This window comes from Mus caroli, unplaced genomic scaffold, assembly GCF_978045245.1.
Source record: "Mus caroli unplaced genomic scaffold, Mus_caroli_1 scaffold_14, whole genome shotgun sequence".
Classification (NCBI taxonomy): Eukaryota; Metazoa; Chordata; class Mammalia; order Rodentia; family Muridae; genus Mus; species Mus caroli.
Window position 1 is genome coordinate 115,464,425 of NW_028227269.1, and position 15,531 is coordinate 115,479,955.

At 44.2% G+C, this 15,531-nt stretch overlaps 2 protein-coding genes across 5 annotated transcripts in view; one reads left to right on the top strand and one right to left on the bottom strand.

The window, feature by feature from the left end:
• Cdca7l (cell division cycle associated 7 like) overlaps nt 1-4,943 on the top strand; it is a 32,918-nt gene extending 27,975 nt beyond the window's left edge. For all 4 annotated transcript variants that reach the window (XM_029484822.2, XM_085830725.1, XM_029484820.2 and 1 more), the window contains exons 5-10: nt 430-501; nt 605-775; nt 1,388-1,510; nt 2,292-2,441; nt 3,621-3,757; nt 4,188-4,943. In XM_029484822.2, the coding sequence (XP_029340682.1) occupies nt 430-501; nt 605-775; nt 1,388-1,510; nt 2,292-2,441; nt 3,621-3,757; nt 4,188-4,206 (672 nt within the window). In that variant the 3' untranslated portion in view covers nt 4,207-4,943. The remainder of the gene's footprint in view (nt 1-429; nt 502-604; nt 776-1,387; nt 1,511-2,291; nt 2,442-3,620; nt 3,758-4,187) is intronic.
• Nucleotides 4,944-4,950: 7 nt separating this feature from the next.
• The window catches only part of Dnah11 (dynein axonemal heavy chain 11), a 313,176-nt gene continuing 302,595 nt past the window's right edge, over nt 4,951-15,531 (bottom strand). The window contains exons 77-82 of the mRNA XM_085830726.1: nt 13,572-13,814; nt 10,535-10,717; nt 10,338-10,453; nt 7,174-7,286; nt 6,613-6,753; nt 4,951-5,347 (exon numbers count right to left, since the gene is read on the bottom strand). Of these exons, the coding sequence (XP_085686852.1) occupies nt 5,100-5,347; nt 6,613-6,753; nt 7,174-7,286; nt 10,338-10,453; nt 10,535-10,717; nt 13,572-13,814 (1,044 nt within the window). The 3' untranslated portion in view covers nt 4,951-5,099. The remainder of the gene's footprint in view (nt 5,348-6,612; nt 6,754-7,173; nt 7,287-10,337; nt 10,454-10,534; nt 10,718-13,571; nt 13,815-15,531) is intronic.

Sequence of the window (15,531 nt, forward strand, 5' to 3'; positions counted from 1 at the left end):
TAGACTGGTCTTGATCCTAATCCTCTTGCCTCTGCATCCTGGTGCTCATGTACCACTACTTAAGCCCCAGCAAGTGTTTTGATTGATCTGGAAGTTCTGAGAGTCACTTAGCTGATTGGACATGCTGAGTTTGATTTTAAGGTTTGTAAAATGTGCTTCCGGTCACACTGCTATGATAGTGGTGAAGTTGGGACCTGATGCTCCTGGCCCCAAACGTGTCAAGACAAACATATCTTCATTGTGTTCTGTTGTCTCTGATGTTGACTTGGATGAACAATGAGCCCACCTCCTCTTACTCAGAAGGTGAAGTCTTACATGAGACAGATTTATGGACACCATATAGGTAGTTCAGAGAGATTTAAGAGGTGTTGGTCCCAGACCTGTCTCCTTGACTGATGTCAGACCCCCCTCTTTCTTTCTGAACCTTAGCTTGCTCAGTTGTTGGCGGAATTGAATTCGGTGCCAGATTTCTTCCCTGTTCGGACACCACCTTCGGCTTCTGTAAGTGAAACTCTTGATTTCTTAGACTGGCCCTGCTTCAGAGAACCCATAGCTTTCTGCTGAAGGGGAACCTAGTTACATCTGTCTGTGCTCTTGGTTTTAGAAGAGGAGAACACCACGACGGGCCTTCTCAGAGGGACAGATCACACGGCGCATGAACCCAACCCGGAGCGCACGACCCCCAGAAAAGTTTGCTCTGGAGAACTTCACCTTCTCAGCCACCAAGCTTACTGAAGAGCTTTACAGTTTCAGAAGAAGAAAGACAATCAGTGGGGTAATTATTGACTAATAAGCAAACGGGCTTCAAGTGCAAGTATTTCATTATGCTAGGGCTGGCTCTGGTATAGTCTTGAGTCAGCAGGCTTCCAGCAGTTGAAAACTTGAGTTTCCACCATGTTCGTGTGAGAGCATGGGTTGAGAAAACCCTTGGGCTGGCTAAGCTGCATATAACTTAAGAGTCCTTTGTCTAAAATGAGCCTGAGGACCTTGGGGGGCTCAGGGACTTGCCCAGCATGCAGGAGGCCCTGGCTTTGATCCAACTCTTTACCAGCAAAGCCAAGCCAGCTTTGTGGTTGTGTACTCTGAAAGATGCAAGAGTTCCTCCTTGACTGCTTCAGGAGTGGCTGTTGGGGAAGAGGGAAGAACTTGGGGGCTGCCCCCTATGTGGGCAGGCTGTTTACTTCCTTGTCTTCTCCAAGTTAATAGCTCCTCCATCAATGCAGTATTGCTCTCCCAAGGGAGTGTGGGTTGGGGCAGGAACCCAGTAAATGACGATACAGACAAAGGAGACACATTACTTTGCATCTCTAAGCATGTTTAAAATTTTCATTCTGATTTTCAGTGTGTAGATGTGTGACAGGTACTCCTGTTTTGTTTTTTTCTTCAGGGGAAATGCCAGAAGTATAGACGTCACCGGATATCTTCTTTCCGCTCAGTGAAAGACATCACTGAGGAAGACTTGGAAAACATTGCCATAACTGTGCGTGATAAAGTCTATGATAAAGTGCTTGTAAGTGACATCTTCAGGAAAGTGTGCATCACTGATAACCTCCAACACACTGGTATTCAAAATCTGACATCTTGCCTTCTGTCCCTGTGCTGTCCTCCTAAGTCTTGCTCTGAGCTGTGTGGTCAAGGATCCAATGTACCAGGGGAAAAAAGCAGGCCACCTAACATAGTAGTCCTGCCCAGGGGAGAGGGCTCCCTGGGCCATATGTCGTAGAAGATTGGTACTGGATTGGAAAAGCATGTTTATATTTTATATGTTAAAATTGAAGGTCCCTGGGAGAGTAACATACCTGTATAAGAAAGTAACATTTCTGGTTGGTATGTATTGGTTATGTTTTTCTAAATGATGACCTGCAAAGAGGCTTTGCATGTTCTACTTCACCTGTGTTTAGTACTACTTAAAATAGTAAATAGTAGAGTGTCAATTGAATTGCCAACCTTTCAAAACACGATTTTACATGGAAAGTTTCCAGGTCTCCAGCAGTAGATCAGAGTCAAGTTCATGCTACCTGGGGCTCACTGCCACTTAGGTCACCTGACCATCCCTTCCTCAGTGTTTTTCTGGTCTGTCTTCTGTTCCTGATTGTTGATTCCTTCTGTGTTCCTTGCTAAGCCTCATCTGCTCCAAGGTGCTTCTCTGGCCCGAGAATTAAAGTGCTTAAAGTAAAGGTTTGTCCACGTGGTTTGTCCTTCATAACATTCCCGCTGGATTCTGGGCAAGGCCAGGCTCCTGCACTCTCTTCTCATAAATCTCAGCTCTACCTCTTTTGCTTTATCCACAGGGTAACACGTGCCATCAGTGCCGGCAGAAGACCATCGATACCAAGACGGTCTGTCGGAACCAGAGCTGTGGTGGTGTGCGGGGACAGTTCTGTGGGCCCTGCCTGAGGAATCGCTATGGGGAGGATGTGCGGACAGCATTGCTGGATCCGGTAAGGAGCAGTGTGTGCGTGCGTTATGAATGTTTGGATGAAGGATGCAAGCCCAGGGCGGGGGTGGGGGAGTGGCTACAGTGCTCTTGTGAGTCGCTTTCCCCTCCTGCATCTTAAGATGATGTGGGCAATGAAGGCAGACCAGGTGACTGACAGCTTGGGGTGAAGAGGTCCTGTAGGGGATTCCGATGATTTCATTTCATCTGTCTTGGCCTGTCCATGGGGTAAGTCACATTTAAGTGCGTCCTGTTGCCCCAGGACCATGCTGTGTGTCATACCTGCTAACATTGTTTACCACCAATGCATTTCATAACAAAAAAGTGTGTGGCACTGCATGTGTGTGCACTTGTGTGCAGAGGGCAACTGCAGTTGTTGTTACCAAGAATCAGGGTAGACTGTCTGGATCGTCTCACGTCTCTCTGTCCAGTGCACACCACCATCCCTAGACATTTGCATGTGGGCTCTGGTTGGACTCAGCTCTTCCTTACCGACCGAGCTCCTCTCCCCAGCCCCATTTTCTCTTTTGAGGTGTATATTTAACCTGTTTGTGCTTCAGATCCTTAGGAGAAATGAAATGTCATTTCCAAACTATCAAAGTATATAAGCATTGCCACTTCGAGATCTGTGTTCAACCTATCTGACCTCTTCTGCAGCAGTTAGAATATATATGTGTGTGTGTATATCACACACACACACAATCCCCAGTTTCTAGACATACTGTTTTGACTAAGTGATTTAATATTAAAATTACATATCAGGAGAGCTGGAATTCTTACATTAATCTTGTGCCAAACCTAGACTCCTAAAATCATAACACACATATATATATATGTAATACATATGTATATACATATATATATGTATGTATGTATGTGTATATATATATATATATATATATGCATGATTTGTGAATTGCATAGGGCCCTGAACTTAGAAGCAAGCTTAATTTTTTTAATAGTTCCGCTTCAGTGGTATCTGGTTATGTCTAGAACAGACATGCCTGGTTTTTTTGACATGGATTGGACACTTTTGCTGGGGCCCTGTAAAGCTGAAAGGAGGGCATTGGCTAGTCCCTCATACATTCTAACCCTGTGCAGTTACTGGCTAGAGTAGAGGCTTGAACCCAGCTCTCCTGTGTAGACTGTGGCAAAAAGGAACAACCTCTCCTCTGCCTCCTAGAAGTGGACATGTCCTCCCTGCCGTGGCATCTGCAATTGCAGTTACTGCCGGAGGCGAGATGGCCGCTGTGCTACTGGGATTCTCATTCATCTGGCCAAGTTCTACGGTTATGATAATGTCAAGGAGTACCTGGAGAGGTGAGTGTAACATAGTAAGGATGCAGCGTGGCAGAGCCTATGGGCTGTGGATTCCAGCTCACTTCAGCACCCCATCCATTCTGTGTCCATTTGGTATTGGAGAGGCTACGGCTGAGAGAATCCCTACCTTTGTTATAGAGTTCTCAAGTCCATAGTGGCTCAAACTAACACTTGTAGCGCGAAAGAAATATCATGAGAACCATCCAAAATAAAACATCTGCAGCCTGAAGAACAGAGAGTTGAACAGTATGCAGTCAGGCAAGGAGGGCTCCAGTTCCCAATTGTCAAGCTGTGTAAGGAACTCTGAAGTGTGCAGAGACGCACGTGGAGCCATGTCTGAGAATGTTCTGAGACCACCTTAGCCTAGAGTACGGTTATCATTCTTGCATCTGATCGGCTCCTAACAGACGCTTCTCCATCTGTTGTTTAGCTTACAGAAGCAGCTGTAGAAGACAGTCGAGAGGAGAGGGATCGCTCGAACTTACCAGGCGGAGTCCCACGAGACGAGTCTGCTCTTTGTGCCAGCCTTAGACGCTTGTTTTCTAGAATTTACTGGTTCTACTGCTATTGTTTTTAAAAAGATGTTTATATGCTTAAAAAGGTTTCTCAGGAAATATAGTAAAGCAGAGAAATCTGTATCCATACCTGCATAGACCTGCATTGTGACAAGTGTCTGCTGAAGATTTAAAAGCACGGTTTGAGGGGGGCTGAGTTAATGCTCAGGTAAGTTATAAAGACTACCTTGTCTGACAGCTCTCGCCTTTGATGTTCAGCTCCCCCATGGTCACTCCCTTCCCGCAGAGGCTGTTGCTTTGCCTCCTGAGTGACCATAGCTCAAACCTGATAGTTTATCCTGCTCTGGATATTAAATTCTGGGTCATTAGGAATTTATATTGAAGAATGTTACTCTAAACTACCAAGTGCAATTAACCACACACTGTGAGTAAGGTGTCCTTTTTATTAAGAGACAACAGAAACAGACACTGGAGGCCTCACTGTGCTTGCCTCTTCCTTCAGGACCTGCCTGGAGCCTGCTGCTTCTATTTTTAAAAAAAAAAATTTTTTTTTATAGATTATGCTTTTTATAGAACACTCACTGCATTGTTTCCAAGTCTTAGGGATACAAGATAAGCCATGGTGTTTTGAATGGGTGTTGGGGGAAGCTAAAATCAATAAGTATTCATCCCTCTTAGGTGTTTAGTGTTTGGTCCTTGTGTACTGTGATTACTCGCCCTCCTCAAAGAATGGTTCTCTAACAAAAGAATGTATATCCCTGTTACTAAAACATGCTTGCTGTGTCTGGCTGGAGCTGGAGGGACGTGAGCTGTAATACCAAGGCCGTTCATGCTTCCAGCAGTAGAGCCACACCTGCCAGTACCCACTTAGCTATCCTGTCTTTGCTCCTTAGCCTGAACGTCCACACGTAGGTGGGGCCTCTCGCTTTGGTTTTGTAGACGGGGCACTCGTAGGCGTGCTTAATTTCTTGTCTGTCCACGGGCACGGCTTTGGCAAAGATGACGGGCATCATGGACGTTAACTCCTTAAGGCGGGCATCAACAAGGGCTCCTGACTGGATGTCCCACCTGGCACCTGTGGCAGAGACAACAGTTGTGTAACTGGCATGCGGGTTCTGATGCTCTAATTGTTCCATGCAATAAATGTTCCACTTTTACCACGTTGTCACCCGTCTGTGGCATCCTTGTGCGGTTTGAGATGTTTAACTGCTTTATAAGATCAAATTCTGGACATATTCAAACCCGTGAAAGAAACACACAGCTCTCTTAGCATCCTTTCCCGCTGCACTTACCAAGCTTGGAACAAGTTCAGGTCATTCCCTGCCTGACCCTGGGATAACTGAACTGTAGTGTTTGCTTCTATGTGAGTGCTGCTTCAGGTGAATACACAGAGAGAGATGCACAGCATCAGTGGCAGCTTCAGGGTTTGGAAGACACCCAGGAACAGAATACTAGAGTAGATTTACTGAGATCTTTTAGAAAGCAGAGGGCGGGGGCTGCCAAACAGGCTCAGTGGGCAAAAGGCATTGGCAACCTGACCACCTGAGTTTGATCCCCCTGAGACCATATTGAAAGCTAGATGTGGAAATAGCATGTGTAATGCCTGTATTCTAGGAAGGTCAATCTTGCTGGCTAGCCTGGCAGATGTGGTATGTAGGAAATAACACAAAGGTGCTGCTTCAAAAACAAGATGAAAAGAAAGAACTAGCTCTTGAAAGTTGTCCTTTGACCTCTGTACACAATAAAAGCTTAAAAGCAGGAGGTCAGATTTTGAATTGATGGTAGTTGTGATGGTTTGTATATGCTTGGCCCAAGGAGTGGCACTATTTGGAGTCCTTGTTGGAGTAGGTGTGTCACTATCGGTATAGGCTATTCTGCTTGGAGTATTCAGATGAAGATGTAGAACTCTCAGCTCCTCCTGCACCATGCCTGTGTGGATGATACCATGCTCCCACCTTGATGATAATGGACTGAAACTCTGAACCTGTAAGCCAGCCTCAGTTAAATGTTGTCCTTATAATGTTGCCTTGGTCATGGTGTCTGTTCACAGCAATAAAATCCTGACTAAGACAGAAGTGAAAAGCAAAATACTGTGGATTACATGCGGGACTTAAGTTCCTGAAGTTTTAACGCCGGGTGACAATGTAGGTAGTTTAAAGTGACAGCCATCACCCCGAGTGCCACACAGTTTGGCTCTCATTACATGTACACTTGGATATTTAAATCATCTGAAGGGCGGAGGAAGAAATAAAGTCACAAGGGTCTCATCCCAGTAGATGTTGCAGGACAGGGACCAGCTTGTACCTAAGGCAGTTCCACATGCCTTCCTTAGGGACTCACCTTCCAGGTGGAGACCATGAAGGTAGGCACCTTCTCTGGGGGGGTGGCCATAGTCTTCCTTGGTTTTTTTAGTAACATCTATAGTCAAACACATTCTGTCCAGTGGCCACTCGTTTTTTCGAGCCATGGTCTGCATGATTGCTTTGGGAGAAAAAGGAAGAATTGAAGAAGGTAAAAGCCCTGTTTATAGGGTCCCAATAGCCCACAGTATCCCATGGGGTATCATAGGTTAGAGCTATGCTGGGCATACAGGCTTGCAGGACCATTTTGCCCTCCATGGTCACAAATAAGGATATACTGGAGCAGCAACTGCCATTTGCTTTTAAGTTGCCTGTGTTCCTTCAGTGTGACAGTGACAGACAGTGGCTTTTCTCTAGGATATACTACACTACTGCAGCTATGCTGTTGGCCCTCTCCTTCCTAACTAGAACTCTCATTGCTGCCCTGCTTTGAAATGGTTATTTGAAAAGATGGGCGGAGAAGGACAAGAAGTTGTCACAGGTAAAGCCAGGTAGGACTTCTGCCAGGAGTATGACCCCCATCCCCTGCCTCCAGCCATACCTGTTAAGAAAGATTGAGGGTTGAAGAACCCAGAAAGCCACACAACAGCTGGGAGGGTCAGGTCTTGCGTCCAAGTATCAAGTTCCCGGCAGCGTAAGAGGAGGTCGTTAAACCTGGTTAATGGGAGGTAGGAAGAAATGATCTGACATTTTAGTAAAGTAGACCTCTTCCAGGAAGAAGGGGTGGGTTTTGTTTTGGGGGCTGTGGAGTTCACCAGGGTAAGTAGGGAAAAGAGCCATCTCTTATGACTCAAAAGGTGGTACCCCTTCACAGGACTGGGTTCTTCCTGTTAGAGGTTACCTGCAGCTCTCATTCCTGTCAGCATTAGAAACAGAACAGTGGGCAATACAGCTAGCAGCTCTTGACACAGGTGTTATTTAGATGGTGTACAAAAAAAAAGCCTTTTGAGCAGGGTTAGCAAACACCACCGTTCTGTGGGATGCAGTAGGAATGCTTTGGAGTGCATGCGTGTGTGTGTGTGTGCATCACTGTTACAATACCAGAGTCGTTAGGAAGGATATAGCCAAAGTAAAGAGTCTGAGACAAGTGCTTGTCCCACACAGACTAATTACTTGGAAGGGGATGATACAGTCTTCTAGTAAAAATATTTACCACTACGCCCCGTATCCTGGCAGAAAGAAGCCTCTAGTGATGTTCGGTTGAAAACAGGTTTTAAAGTGTAAAGAAATGTTAAGATGGCATGGTGGGAGGACCTGGAGAGATGGCTCAGCAAGTAAAAGCACTTGGCTGCTGTTTCTGAAGACCCAGATTCAACTCCTAGCATCTGTGTGATGGTTTGTAACTTTGTGTGCAACTCTAGTTCTTAAGGGTCTGATGGGGCTGGTGAGATGGCTCAGTGGGTAAGAGCACCCGACTGCTCTTCCAAAGGTCCAGAGTTCAAATCCCAGCAACCACATGGTGGCTAACGACCATCCGTAACGAGATCTGGCGCCCTCTTCTGGAGTGTCTGAAGACAGCTACAGTGTACTTACATATAATAAATAAATAAATCTTTAAAAAAAAAAAAAAAAGGGTCTGATGCCCTCTTAGTGTGTGTGTGTGTGTGTGTGTGTGTGTGTGTGTATATGTGTGTGAATATATGTGTGTATGTAGGTATGTGTGTGTGTATGTAATTTATGTGCTATTTTATTTTATGTGCATTGATGTTTTGCCTCCATGTATACCTATGTGAAGGTGTTCCGTCCTGGAGTTACAGATAGTTGTAAGCTGCCGTGTAGGTGTTGGGAATTGAACCTGTGACTTCTGGAAGAGCTCTTAACCTCTGAGCCATCTCTCAAACCCTAATCTTTGTTTATATTACGTGAAAAAGAAAATTTCAGAGCAATATGGGAAAAGCAGTTCTGAGCAAGCAGATCGCTGAGCAGAACAAAAAAGATGAATCTAGAAGGCAACTCATTCTCGGAGGTAGGTTGAGAGGTCTCTGGAAAGTGTTGGCTTAGGTCGTGTTTGGAAAGTTTAGTGTCTTAATCACATTGTAAAGGACCCTCTTTAGGAACAGTACAGCGAGTAATGAATAATAAAACTAGACCAAGTTAGAAAAGGCTAGAAACAAAGAACCTAAAAAAAAAAAAATGACAGAAATTAGCTAGTACAAAGTAAGATGATAGGGAAAAGCCCAAACTTATTCATCATAAAGCATTATTAAATGGGTAGGTAGAGCCAGCTCTTGCATATTTATAAGACTACCGAGTCTGTGCTCAATCTCCTGTATGGTTATTTGCTGTCTTTGGAAGTCACCCAACTGAACTGCCTCGTGCTCACCTCTGTCACCAGGGATGCAACCTATAGTCACCTTGGAGGAGGAAAATGAGGACTGGCCTGTGGATGTTCTGCTGGGCACTGTGTTGATTGCTGGTTAACATAGAAGGGTCTGACCCAGGGGGAGACACCTATCCTCCCTAGTAAGTGGGCTTGAGCTGTGTGAGCTATGTGGCTGAGTGAAGGGAGTAAGCTAGTAAGCAGTGATGTTTCATGGTGTCTGCTTCAGTTCCTACCTCCAGATCTGCTCTGACACTGCAGCGATAACTGCTCCCCAGAACTACAAACTGAGGTGAACAAACCCTTCTTCCCAGTTGCTTTTGCTTAGTATTTAATCACAGCAACAGAAAGCAAACTAGAGCAGCGCCCATCTCCCTTGGCCAACACTTGGCTGCCTCTGAGACTGTAATAGTGCTAATTGTCAACAGAGTCTGGGATCACTCAGGAGACAAGCCCACAAGTACCTATGAATTGATTTAGCCTCTAGAAATGCCTGTTAAGGGATTATTTTTATTAGGTTAATTGATACGAGAAAAATTACTATAAATATGGGTGACATCATTCTCTGAGTTGGGATTCTCAACTGTGTAAATGGTGAATGAGCTTAGCACTGGCACCCCTTGCTCTGCGTCTCAACTCTTGCACACTACCAGCTATCTCAAGGAGCTGTCACTGAGACTCCCATCAAAAGGTTGATGGTGCCTGGAACTATGAGCAAACCAACTTTTCCTAGGAACAACAGGAAAAGAAACCAAGACGGGCAGGGTCCTAACGTGCTGTCATTTGGAATTCTAATGGCACCTTCCAGATTGATCCCAACTCAGGAAAAGATACAGGACAAGGAACTTCAGCCTGCAAAAGGAGTAGACAGTCATGTGATGCTTTCTGAATTGTCCACAAAGGTCACAGAACAGCTGGGGATAAAGCACCAGCCTTCAGCAATCTCAGTTTCTGCTTCTGGCTGTCTAAAGTCATCTATGAGTGCATTAGTAATTACTGGTTTGGAAAATAAAGGGAAGAAAAGGCCAACACCCAAATTCAAGTAGCTTATAGGACTTTAAATCAGTGAGGAAATTTTGCTTACATTTTTTTTTCAGATGGAAAAAAATGAACACTGGAAGATCAGGTATTTTGTCAAAGAGTAGTTACCTAACGAATGAGGAAGGATTTGAATCTTGGTCTGGTCTACGTGAACTAACGTGAACTAAATACCAGAGGGACTCAAGTGAAATTGGTAGAGTCTACAAGATGATGGTCAAGGAGCAGGAGTTCTGCAGCATGCGGCTGAGAAGGAGGAGGAGGTGCCAGGCGTCGACAGCAAGGCTGACCCTGTGCTGATGTGCTGATGTTTACAGTTGCCAGTGGCATTAGAGACAGTTGCTTACCACTGGGCCAGGCCATAAGTAGATGGATATGCCAGTTTGTTCCACGTGTCTGGAACCCGGTCATAACTCAGGGCAGACAGCTGGGTTTCCACATCAGGAGATAATGTCAACTCTCCCTGGGACAGAGAAAAGGCCACCATGAATACCCCCCAGTGTGGTGACGCCCACCCCCACCCCTGTCCCATTTGTAAGTCTACCTTCAAACCAAGGTCTAAGTGTTGAAGTGACACACGGATTTCCTGGATGAGAATGTTCATCCTCTCACACTCTTGAAAGCAAACGAGAACATACGGGCTTCTATTTGGGTTCTTTTGCATTATTTCTGCCATGTTGAACTCTTCTGGAAGTCTCTCCAAAATGTCGTCCAAGATATTCTTAACCTTAAAACATTAAGATACACAGACTGTATTTCTTTTGTTGTTGTTCTTCTTGTTGCTGTTCCTGGTGTCTGATGGTTTGAATGAGAATGGCCCCCATAGGCTAATAGGTAGTGGCACTATTAGGAGGTGTGACCTTGTAGGAGGAAGTGTGTCACTGGGGGTGAGCTTTGAGGTTTCAACTGCTCGAGCCAGGCCCGGAGTCTGTTTTCTTCCTGCTGCCTGTAATCCAGTTGTAAAACTCTGGGCTCCTTCTCCAGTTGTCTGGACAGCCATGCTCCCCACCATGACAATAATGGACTTAACCTTTGAAATGCAAGCCAGCCCCAGTTAAATGCTTTCTTTATAAAAGTTGCCATGGTCATGGTGTCTTTTTCACAGCAATAAAACCCTAACTAACACAGTGACTCTACATTATACTTTTTGACATCTCAGAATAGACCATGCAGCTTCCAAAGATGTCTACAACATTCAAAAGATTTCCAGTGTTAGCTGCTCAGAGCTGCTGCGTTAGCACTAGGCACCTCCCTCTGCTGTGGACAGTTTGAAGGAGTAGGATTACCATCTAAATGACATTTGTGTGCAAGGGTAAAGATGAGAGAGTAGAACATGACTGTTGATTTGAAAATGTACATATCTATCAGTTTCACTGAGCTAGAATATAACTATCTAGAAGCAGATGATTGGGAAATACCCTTCCTAGAATTCTAGCCTTCGTGAGACCAAGAAAGAAGGGTCATGAGTTCAAGTCCAGCCTGAGATATGTAGTGACCCTGTCTCCAAGAGCCAAAAAAAAAAAAAAAAAAAAAAAGTAAAAAATAGGGGGCAGGAGAGAAAAAAAGAAAAAAGGGCCTTTATCTCCAGGCAGCCTTTCCATCTCCCTTCATTTCTCAGATGATTCACATGGTCCCAGCATCATGCCCAGGAATTGCTGTCACACACAGGGTAGGCAGTGGGCAACGGCCCCGTAGTTAGATGGCAGTATGGCTTTAGACTCAGCTAGGTTTCATGTCCTTCCCTGACCTCTCTCTACCTGTTGAATCTTGGCAACTCACGTCAGCTGGAATAGATCCTAATGCCTCTCCAAACCCTTGTGTGTTAAATAGCCCAGGGAAAAGTATGCTCTTTAGTGTCTGGCACCTAACAACTGGCCTTGGCTATGAGCGTCTGGCCTGGGTGGGTACAGAGGTACCTTGCTTTACATGTACTGCATTTTCTGGTTTTGTGATTGGCTTCCCTCATGGAAAGATTGGAAATATAACAAATATAAGATTTATAATATAATATAAATATAAATATAATATGCCCCTCTGCTTCTATAAGTGTTGTATGTCTTCCTGCAGGGAAGGATGTTTCCTTGTTCATCTTGCTAAAGATATAGTATTGTAGAAAAGATATTTATATTCAGGGTAAACAACATGTACAATTTCTTTGAAGTTATGAGTAGGTCAGTGAATGACCTTATTTTAAAAGATACAAGAAATAATATGGCCATACTGTGGGACTTAGAGGTCATGCTAACAAGTGTCATCTGAACATCCTGAATCCTTGGCAGTCACTCTTTGCTTAATAATTTTGAGAAGAGTAACAGCTCATTTGCTTGGCAGGGTGAACTATTTAGGGTTTAAAGTAAAGAGAAACAAGATTTTAATGTAAGAAATAGCATTTTCCATTTCTACCATTCTATATAATGAGGTATATAAAAATCTTCAAAGACATATAAGAGGGAAAATAACAACAGCAAGAAATACAGCAAAAGTGAAGGGCTAGGGCTAGAGTGTGGCCAATGGGTAAAAATATTTGCTGCACAGACAGGCGTCCTAAATTCGGATCTCTACACCCACATAAAAAGCTGGGTGTTTATAACCCCAGCACTTTAGAAGGCAGAGACAGGAGAACTGCTGGGATTTGCTGGCTGCCAGTCAGGCTCCAGGTCAGTGAGGCCCTATCTCAAAGGAATATGGTGGAGAGGTATAGAGCAGAACACCTGATGTCTTCTTAGCTTCCAGATTATCACCCGTAAATATGGCCTGCTCTACCCCCTGTGCCCCTCCCCCATGGTGAAGGGCCAGCCGTGGATTTGGAGATTATGTCTCTAATTCAATTCATGTATCTGACAGAGAATATGCTTGTAGAATAAAGAGTTGGTACAAGTCTGTAAGAAAAGGAGAGAGGAGAGTGGAACAAGTAAAAATTTCTATCAATCTATCTACATCCATCCATCCATCCATCGGCCATCTGCATGTGAAGAGAGGCTGATGACCCAGGCAAGGAACACAAAGTTATAAGCTCTCAGAGACTGCTCATCCTTAACAGACTCTAAAGGAGGCATTGTATCTGAAGACTCATACCTACGATCTGGCAATCCCATTTTTTGAGCACAGAGAATGTCAGATTACCAGCTGCTTTGGAAGTAAGTCAGTGTTTGTCTTTTGGCAAAGGATTATGTGGAGTCATGGTTATGGTTGTAACATAACAGTAAAACAAACCCAAGAGGCACTTCAGATAACCACCCACAGTAAAATAAAAATCATATTCCTATGATAGAGCAAGAATGACCCATTGGTATCTGAACAAACAGGTGAATTTCACAAATTTACTGTGGAGTCAGGCAATAATTACTGTGTAAACCCATCCAATATGTGATTATGGAGGTCAGGATATCCGTTATCTTTGGGGAGCAAGAAGCACCCTCACAAAGAGCATGCGTATCCTGGGCAGTTGGAAATGTTTTACACCTTGATCTGGGTGGCAGCTATCTGCCTGTCGGCACAGGTAAAGCTTAACTTAGATAGACAATAACTGAGACTAGTAGTGCACTTCACTTTAAAGAGGATGACAAGGAGGGCCTTCTCACCTTGTCTTCTGTAGACTGCCCCAGTTCCTCTTGGCTGACTGCATTCCTGGGTTGCATCTCTAGCAGAGTTCTGAAGAGCGTGTTGGATGTCACTGTTAGTAACTCTATTTCAGCATTGGGGTGGAGACCATACAGTGCCGGGCTTTCTGGAGGCAACGTGTCCTCTATGTACTGGTGATAACCAGAATAATCTGAGTAGGGAGGGGCTGCAAATCCTGGTGCCAGCATGACTTCATCCTCAATCTTTAACCACAAAGAAACGTCAGTTATTCCAGGGCTAGGTGGGTATCATCTTCGCTTCCTGAACACACAACCCTAGCAGAAATGTCCCACAGTGATGCTAGGTAGATAACAGACTCCAGAATGCCCCTGTAAGTCAGTAACTTACAGTGTGTTTGCGGTAGTGTGATATACACACATATAAGTAAACATGGCTGCATCACCACGGCCTACTAGCAAATGCTTCATGTTCCAACTTCTGATTCTCAAACATCCCTATCTCCCAGAGAAGAAATCAAGATGTTTTGTTGTTAATTTGACCAAGTAGATGTTTTGAATTTACACTTAATTCAGAACTCATTTTTTAGTAATGCTAGTATACAATTCCCTGGTGTTATGATAAAAGATGTCCCCCATGTTCATATATTAAATAGCTTCATCCTCAGATGACAGCACTATTTTAGAAAGTTCTGGGAACTGTAGGATATGTGGCTTAGTTGAAGGAAGGAGGTCACTTGCAGGTGTTTTTTTGAGTGTCCCTAGGTCCTCTGTCTCTGCTATTCTCTGCCATAACTTTCCTCCTGGTGGAACCAGTTAACCCTGGACTGACACACCCCAGACTCACTTCTTCCCTTGAAAGCTCTTTTGTCACGGTGGTGAAAAGCCAATGTACCTGGTGTAATACTCTCCACACAGTGCTACTCCAAATCATGTGATAACAACAGCCTTTACAAACACAAGGTTGGGGTGACTTCCATTTTATAGGTCATATTACACTGAGTGAGATTAGTGCTCCCTCCCCAGGACCTTGGGCAAAACAGGGCAAAGTCTGTTACTGCTGTTCAGATCCATGGGTTGGACAAGTGCTCAGGACATGGTTTCCTGTGGAATGAAAGGCCAGAGCAATGGCTTTCCTAGCCCATCTGCTTCACTGGGGCCTGAGGAAGAGTAAGCATTCTCTGTAGAGGGATATTTTCTAAAATACTAGGGTGAAATAACAAATCTACACATAAGAAAGTAATCTTCAAAATATAAGCAAAGAAGTTATGGACCTGAGTCTGCCCAATGACAAACTGTGAAGTGCTTAGGAGATTTTAGCTACTTTATTTCACATTCCTCTCTCCCAGATGATTCTCAGGCACCACTAACATCTCTTAATTTTCCCGGTCTCTCTTACCATGAATTCTGTTTCCACATGCATTTAAATGTACCAGGGAATGCTTTAAAAAAAAGTACAGCATTTTTTTTTTTTTTTTTTTTTTTTTTGCCTACACCTGGTAAATCATTTTCTGAAAAATCTGTCTGCTACAATGTATCTTGAACTACATCTCTTTACTGTTGCCTGGAGAGTTGCATTTATCCAGTTAGGAATTTGGGTTAATTACCCAATACAAATCACTTTGGACATAGAAAACCTTCATTGGAACTCAAGGCAATGAGGTAGCTGTGACTCTCCATGAGGTTGTGCCCTGTGTCTCTGAGTAGTAGCAGGCTGTTTCTTCTCTTACACGCAGTCCCTGATGGTGTAAAGACCCTGTGAGTTTGGTAGGATTTCTTAGCTGTTGTCTCTGATCTCCAGGGGGTATGTCTGATACTTGAGTCAGCATTTATATTTAGCATTTTGCACCAGGAGTAGTCTCATATTATCTAACCTTTCATAGTGCCACAAATAAATGTAAACCCATTGACCAGGGGAAGGAACAGAGGGAATTACCTCACCACCATCACCATCCTAGACTTG